Genomic DNA, 8,981 nt, shown 5'->3' with positions numbered 1-8,981 from the left:
AAGAAATCGTTTGTCAGAGTTTTAAAAATCCACCTGTTAGAATATTGACCAAAACATGCCTTACCTGTAAAAGTATTTACAGAAAAACATTTAGCACATTAAAGTGAACGCCTTGTCAAGCATATCTATGAAAAAAATTAGAATTGAAAATTTTTTGGCATAAATTGCAAATGTATTTGACCTTTTCAATTTTAACCGAAAAAATCGACGATTGTACCTTTCGATTTTGATATAACTATAACTTTTGGTATATTAATCCTAAGTATCCAAAAATGTATTGGAACCAACGAAAGCAATTTGTTCGACTTTTAAATGATGGGTGCCTCAGACTACATGAGTGACGTTGATTTTTCCGCCTGAAATACTCAACAACAAAACAAGAAAAAGTTCCCCCCCCCCCCCCCCCCCCCCCCCCCCCCCCCGATGTATTTTCTGACATGAACATCAGATATGATGGCTAAAATGTCTGAGATGCTAGAAAATACGGAATCCTCCACAAAAAGCGGAGTATTAAGAGCATTGAATGGGTTACAGTATAAAATATTAGCCTGCTTCACTTATTCCCTCCAGAACCCGGTAAATACGAAGGAGCCTTGTTCTGAGACAAATTATTGAAAGGACATATGGAAAGGGAAAACAGATATAATGAAAGACACAGCAAACAACCACCCTAGTCTACAAGGAAAGTAAAGGACCTCTCACCACTTTAAAGGACAGAAAGCTAAATGGAGAGAGGCAATAGAAGTAAATATGGTGGCCTTTATAAACTCATTGCCTGAAACTGACCAAAAATTTACTTCACAATGCAAAGCCACAACTACCAGAAAACGTGAAAAGTAAGTGATATCCAATAGTTCAACCAATTGGATGATTTGTCTCCTTAAGCACTACTAATAACAACAACTAACTTTTCACTCTCTCTTTTGGTGATCGTCGCCTTGTATTGTGACATAAATTTTAGTATATGAAGGCTACAGCTAGAGTGAGGACAAGTTATCTCCTCCATTCTAAAGAGAGGGCTCCTATCATGAAGTATTAAAAAATAGATGAACAAAATCAGAAAATCAAATCGTAACTTTATTGAAATAGAATCAATTTAGGATGATGATGACAAACTAAGAGAGAACGCGTGCATACATCTATTTCACAAAACAGTCAAAAGCAAACACTCAGCCGTGAACATTCCAATCTACATTCACAATTCAAAAAAACAAATCCTCGACCAAGCTTCATCACACCAACAAATTCCATCAGCCATTTGTAAGAACAAACACATACAAATACAGATTTTTCCCTCGAACAATAAACAATATGTGAATGGAACAAACTACCACATGACATAATAGACATCACAGACCAAACATCATTTCAACGCATTTTCCACATATACAAATACACCGGGAGGATTGAATGATTTGAGTGACAGGATTAGTGTGATGTGATAGGCAACATTTATGTGTATAAGATTTGCAGTGATGTATGCCTTTTGTATCTTATGGACTTGAACTTGAACATGAGGATGATGATGATGATGATGATGATGACAATGATTACAATGATATGACGACGACGATGATGATGATGATGAGGAGGAGGAGGAGGAGAAGGATAACGATAACGAAGATGACAATATGATGATGGTGATGGTCATGGTCATTGTCAACAATAGAGAGGATCATAATTTTTTTCTTTTTTTTTTTTTTGGCCAACAGTAAAACAGATTGACAGACGAGGGTAACAATCACAACTTAAATAAATATCAAACAGACTTGAATGACAAACAATTCCATGGATAATCAGACTTTTAAGTCTTGTCGACTTTCCACTCACTCATTTTCCCCCTATCATCATGAAGAATGAAGAGATATCATCTCCTAAATATGTCGTTTATAGTTTTTTCTCATCTCCATCAGAATTATTTGGAGATAGTCACTTTCCTATTTTGCTTTTGTTGTTGTTAATTACATCATACATAGTTAAGGTTCCTGACACTAAAAAATCATTTCATGCAATCTTGAGTTACTAAAAGCCAATTCATACAAAACTTGGGTAATTTTTTTGGGGAATAATGTTCACTCTTCTTATTTCTAATCGCACATTAGAAACTCAAACACTTTTTTTCTCCATATAGCACCAGAGATGCAAACTTAAAATTTGGCTCACAGGAATTTCAGACGAGGCTCAGAGAGATTTCAATAGGAATTTCTGCATACAATATGATATATATTATGTAAACACAAAATTAAAAATTCCATCTACCCTTTGTTTCAAATAAAGTAAAGTCCTGAAACCAAAAAGTGTCATATAAAGTGTAATGTAACATTGGAGGAAATGATTATCATATTGTGGTGGCTGTTGTGGTGGTTGTGTGATGATGATGTGATGGTTGTAGCAGTGGTGATGGTACTAATGATGATATGGTGGGATGGTTGTAGTAATGGCGGTAGTTGATGATGATGATGATGATGATGATGATGATGACGACGATAATGATGAGGTGAATGAGGTTTTAGTATTGGTGCTAGTGATAATGGCTGCCACGTTAAAATTCATCTAATGTTTTGTTTGTTGTTTTTAAGGGTTTTACAGCGCTTGCAAGACATTAAGGTCATATCAACGCCAGTAAAAAAAGGAAGAAAATGAGAGAGTAAAAAATTGTAGAATTACAATAAAAGCATCCAAGAATAAGGTAGACTATTGGTTCAAATAGGGAACAGATGTAGATTCCAAGAGCACACTCTCAGTGTACTTTGAGATCACCTAAAAGTCTCATCCAGACGCAAGCACAGGTCCCCACTAAATAAATACACTCAAATGTTTACAAATCATATATAATACATAAACAAAAAATAATACAGTGCATATCAGAGATAAGATTTACGAGGAAAAAAATATCATCTCCCAAAACTAACTATATATTTGACTGTTTCCCTCCCAGCCAGGTATCCGGCCAGGGCCAGGACAAAACCAAGTAATCTCATTCCAAGACAAAGACAGACAGCATGTTGGAAAACAGATAGAGGGGGATAGAAGACACATTATGTACCTCCCTTCTCACTATGGGAGGTCAGGAACCCCACCCACAAAATTCATCTAAGAGCCAGATCGTGAATGTTTTTCATGTCATCTGTCAATTATGTATTCTTGGGCAGAGATTACTCTATTTTCAATTCCAATATATTTTTTAAAATAAGGCAAGTTTATGTTTTATAACCAATCAATCAACAGACTTTCTTTTGTTGCATGGTTAGGGATGTTGCTTTTCTATCTGGAGAATTCCAATTTCTCTCACTGGTCCACGAAATATCCTTTTATCTTAAAAATCAGTCACTGTCCATGAAACAAAGGGGAAAAAAGGGAAACTATCACTCATTCTACTGGTAGCTAGCAAGTACCAATGTGGTGTGCCATTAATACATTTATACTGATATGCAAAGCGATAGTATTAACTGTGATCAAACATAATTTTCCAACAATGAACAATATCAGTAAAATTAATATATATTTTTCACTGTAGTAATGATATTCTGGAGCAACCTCCATAAAGGCAAAAGAAATAGGGGCAAATCCTTTTCAAGTGGGCCCCTTCCGTACATGAAAGTTGACTCTGTATTCAGCTTGTGTCTTTTCTACACTAATGACAAATGGTTCAAAAGGGTGAAAGACAAAAGCCACAAGACGACGTCCAGCTTGAGCCAAGCTCCTCTCAGCAGCACCTGTGTTAATCTTGAACTTGAGAATACCAGACTCTCTTGAGAAGAATCTGGCGAGACAAAAGGTAAACCATTCAATATGGTTCATAATTGTGGAAATTTCAATACTTCTAGCTAACTTTTTAGTTTTTAATTTAAGTTTTAGAACATATTTTCATAAATTCATAATGTTCAAACTCAAGCTCTTCACAATGCCTCAATCATTCCCAGCAGGCTATTACGAACCAATTTCATTTCAAGACAATCATTGTCATTACATCCATCAATTTGTTTCAAACCTGTCCATTATAAGTATACATTACTGAATTCAAAACTAACACAAATAATTTTAGTACAGTGCAACCTCTGGATAAAGACATCCTTGGAATTACAACAAACACTGGATAGCAACATTGACCACTTGTCCCAATTTTATTGCTATATATTATTAAAAATAAAAACTCCAAAATCCAAAATAGTGACATACATTTTATTATGACCCCTGTTTAGCGAAGTCAATATAACGATAATCAGCTGTTCACATCAATACTTGATACAAAAACTCAAGCCAAAATCAACAAATTCATTTCCAACCGAATCAAGAACAAATTGATAATCAACATATCTACCCCTATCAAGAAAATTATGATAAAGAAGGAAATTGCCCCAAAGTACAGGATTCCCACTTAAATCTATAAACAATAGTCAAGAACGAGAACAAGAACGAGACGAACGGCCATGAACCACAAAGGAAGAAATCTCTGCTTGTGACGAATACGGCCATAGACAAAGATAAAGAACTGAACAAGTGTGTATGAAAGGTGCCAGACAAAGCAAGAAAGAAAAATATAAGAAAAAAACCATCCCAAAAAATAAGTCGACCTCGACTGGGGATCGAACCTCAGACCTCAGAACCTCAGAATTTAAACAGCAGCACAGCATTGTCTTTAAAATAGCCTGTCGCGAGTCTGCTTTAGTTGTCACTACTATCATTCAGTAAATGGAAAATAAACACACATTTTAATGTGACTGAGCCATCACTTTTATCACAGGCACTGATCCAGGCATCGAATTGTTATATTCATGGGTCTCAACACACACCCCTTTTCCACCATCTTGCAAAAACTGGAATAACAACACCTCTGGATAACGACATAATTTTCCGGTCCTGGGCGATGTCATTATCCAGGAGTTGCACTGCATTTATATAGGCCCAGTGAAAAATCTTTCTTAAATTGCCGGGTGAACTTAAGAATCAAATACTGGTATTTCCACACCATGCTGTAATACAGAAAATAATAACGGTCTCCAAAACAGATCTATAAAAAAGGGTGCATATAGTTTTGTCTATGTAAAACTCTGAAAGTTTCGGAATAAAGTACATTCCTTTGTTCAATTTAGTGATAACAGCATCGGTTTGTAAATGCCACTGCAATTTGTTGTCAATTGAAATACCCAAATATTAATATGGTTTCATTTGAGGAGAGGTTATTCAATCATTGTTCTATCATTGTGGGTATTCGTTTTATGATTGTGGGTGGGTGGTTGAAGTGTTTGTTGATGTATAGCGGGGGGCTGTTAGGTTTCTTGTATGGTTTGAACATGACAGTTTTGAGGCAGAGGGTTGTGTCTAGGAAGTCTACTTGGTGTAGGTTAGTTTCTATTGTAATGTTGAGGTCGAGATCCTTAAATAATTTTATTAGTTTTTACTTCATTCTTTCTATATTAGATTTTGATGTGTTATGGGCTCCTAGTCTGTCATCCCTGTAGAGACATTTCGATAGTTGGTCTTTGATCTGGTGCGTGATGAAAAGACCCACTAATTTGCATACCTCAGCACAATTGTATGCACCCATGGTGACATCAAATAAACCTTTTTTCTTGGTCCAGAATTCTCCATTATGGAAGAAGTGCAACTGACTATAACTTGGGAGATAGTCAAGCAAAGCAGCTCCTACAGATATGATGTGAGAAAATGCAACCTGTGTCTGACAGAGAAAAACTGGAAATTCACAACAACAGACACTACAACACTTTAAACAAAAGATCAGAACTAATGACAAAGAGCAGACACTTGAATAAATTCAAGCTTAAAACACAAAAGATAAATAAATCCCTCCTCCCGCCTTAATATTATTTCCCCTATTATTATTATTATTATTATTATTATTATTATTATTATTATTATTATTATTATTATTATTATTATTATTATTATTATTATTATTATTATTATTATTATCATTATTATTGCTGTTATGATTATAATTATTATTATTATTACTACTATTATTATTATTAATCATTTTTATTATTATTATTATTATTATTATTATTATTATTATTATTATTATTATTATTATTATTATTATTATTAATATTATTATTATTATTATTATTATTATTATTATTATTATTATTATTATTATTATTATTACCATCATCATTATTATTTTTATTAGTATTAATACGTTTCATCTACAAATACCTTCCCCCCACCCACCCACCCCCCCCCCCCCCCCCCCACCCCTCTTTTTTTCCATGCAACCATATTCCATAACACAACATCACGTACACATATGTATATACCACATACCTACACACACCCACACAATGAGAACACACTACAGCATGTCCCACATAACAATGATAATCACCCGGAACAAGAAATAAGGATGCAAATATCTACAGATTTATGTCAGCCGAGGAGGTCTGACTAACACTGAAACGATCGTCCTGACAAAATACAATGTGAGTGTCCTTATTTATTTTACATGCTCTAATTTATATTATTGAGCACTCTAGTATCTACAAGTACACACCAACACTCATAAGCATTACACTCTAAACAGTTGAGCGCTCTCTGTACTAGTATCCAATACACCACTCACAACATGACAACAATGAAGAGAAAAACCGAAGATTACTTGATGAAAAACGTCCCCAACCCAAACAAATACACATACGTTAAAGAGCTCTTAAACAAAATGAAACATTTCCTAAGACGTCTGAGATGGAAAGTGTTCTACTTTGACAATAACGAGGAAGACGACGATTCACCAATGAAAAAAAAAATTGGATTCAACACAGCAAACTACCCCCACCACACAAAGATTTAAACACTTTTGAAAACAACCTATTTTGACCTAATTCCAGTATTTTCTCTCTCTCTCTCTCTCTCTCTCTCTCTCTCTCTCTCTCTCTCTCTCTCTCTCTCTCTCTCTCTCTCTCTCTCTCTCTCTCTCTCTGTCTCTCTCTCTCTCTTCTCTCTCTCTCTCTCTCCTCTCTCTCCTCTCTCTCTCTCTCTCTCTCTTCTCTCTCTCTCTCTCTCTCTCTCTCTCTCTCTCTCTCTCTCTCTCTCTCTCTCTCTCTCTCTCTCTCTCCTCTCTCTCTCTCTCTCTCTCTCTCTCTCTCTCTCTCTCTCTCTCTCTCTCTCTCTCTCTCTCTCTCTCTCTCTCTCTCTCTCTCTCTCTCTCTCTTCTCTCTCTCCTCTCTCTCTCTCTCTCTCTCTCTCTCTCTCTCTCTCTCTCTCTCTCTCTCTCTCTCTCTCTCTCTCTCTCTCTCTCTCCCCTCTCTCTCTCTCTCTCTCTCTCTCTCTCTCCTCTCTCTCTCTCTCTCTCTCTCTCTCTCTCTCTCTCTTCTCTCTCTCCTCTCCTCTCTCTCTCTCCTCTCCTCTATCTATCTATCTATCTATCTCTCTCTCTCTCTATCTCTCTCTTTCTCTCCAACTCCTCAGTCACATCATTAGCAAAATTCAATTTAAAAAGATGCAAAACCCTAATTAGATTTAAAACTTTGGTATTTAGACTTTGTAAACTCGAACCATCACAATCTTTTTCTATTCATGAGATTACAACTTCTGAGCTGTTCAAACAAACCATTACTGTTGCCATCCGCAATAGATGTATGCAGTGACATTATAAATGTATTTGTGGTAATTGTATTGTGTATAGCCAACCCTCTCCTCTCCCCATTATTTTAAAAATTTAATTTTGTAGCATACATCATAGATATAGCTATTAGTCCACGAAATTTCATAAAAAGACATAAAAGTAAAAGAAAGCTATATAAATTGTAATCCGCATAAATTCATCACTCTAAAAGTCAGTTTCTGCTTAAAGTCAAAATATATTTTGGTCCTAACCTAAGTGTGTTCCATTAAAATGGATAAAGCAACCATTCTAAAAGTCAAGCAATTTTTCTGGTCTGGCGGTGTTGACTTTATCATAAATCCTCTGTAAATACTCTTATCAAAGTGCTAAAAAAAAGGACAGTCTGCTAAATCCCATTCGACAAACAACCAGTTCAGGATCTGAATAAGCCTGATTTTATCAAATTCCACTCAACTACAGAAACAAGAATTATTTCAAGTACTTACCTAATCAATTAGCTTGAATCTATCAAATTTGGCATAAGATCAAAGCTCAGTATGTTAATACTGAATACTAAAATTTAAAAAAAACAATTCTAAATGATTTCAAGATAGCGGGTAGAATATGTGAGGTTTGGTTCAGGAGAAAAAAAATGTAATAAAATATGAAGCAAAATTTACTTCTCTAGATTTGTATACTTTTATAATAATAATTTTGATTTACTTATGAACAGCTTTCAATACCTTCAGTAGACTATAATTGTTAGTTTTAATTTTCCATTTCTTATGAATATAACCAATTTCATAACACTAAATGATTTTTTAAAAACTGTCTTAAAATGTTACACATCATATCATACTGTTCGAGACTATGTATCTAAGTGCTATAGGGCATTTAAATGATTTGTTCTGTATTCAGCCTTAAATTAGAAAAGATCAGATAAGACAAGATAATAAAAGATAGATAAAATATATTTTCTTTGGATGAAAAGTGTTTATTGAAGCTGTACATATTTTGTAGGAAATAATGAAATTTATAGAAGATTAACCATGAATCTACATTATTTCTGATCGCCTTCACCCCCTCTCCCCTTTTTGTTAATAATAAAGATAAATAAACACATTTGATGACATCTCATAACCTTACCGTATGGAATGATCTCCACAGGTCTTTGGCCTTTCAAGTTGGGAAACCCACTTGTCATCATAGCTGAAGAGGGCATGGTCGAGGAATGGGGAACAACTGTAAGACTGAGCACTGATTGGTAACTGAGTTAACATACGAGAGATTGCCTCCCTTTTACCACCATTTTTGGCAACAATTAGAGTCCATTTAAACATTTGCTGAATACGCCTTGCATGTACAGAGGAAGATGGGGAAGATGGAAAATGAGATTGCAGATGAAGACAAGAATTAC

The 8,981-nt window shown here is 35.0% G+C and overlaps 1 protein-coding gene across 4 annotated transcripts in view; it reads right to left on the bottom strand.

Annotated features, from left to right (window-relative positions):
• Nucleotides 1–1,059: 1,059 nt before the first annotated feature.
• Nucleotides 1,060–8,981, bottom strand: part of LOC144965546 (DET1 homolog) — a 40,030-nt gene continuing 32,108 nt past the window's right edge. For all 4 annotated transcript variants that reach the window (XM_078900980.1, XM_078900982.1, XM_078900981.1 and 1 more), the window contains exons 6-7: nucleotides 8,711–8,981; nucleotides 1,060–3,763 (exon numbers count right to left, since the gene is read on the bottom strand). The exon at nucleotides 8,711–8,981 is cut by the window's right edge and continues 70 nt beyond it. In XM_078900980.1, coding sequence (XP_078757106.1) covers nucleotides 3,574–3,763; nucleotides 8,711–8,981 — 461 coding nt within the window. In that variant the 3' untranslated portion in view covers nucleotides 1,060–3,573. The remainder of the gene's footprint in view (nucleotides 3,764–8,710) is intronic.

Source organism: Berghia stephanieae, chromosome 2 (assembly GCF_034508935.2).
Source record: "Berghia stephanieae isolate SIO BIC M18660-M18661 chromosome 2, UCSD_Bste_1.3, whole genome shotgun sequence".
Taxonomy (NCBI): Eukaryota; Metazoa; Mollusca; class Gastropoda; order Nudibranchia; family Aeolidiidae; genus Berghia; species Berghia stephanieae.
This window is presented reverse-complemented; position numbering and strand designations above follow the sequence as displayed.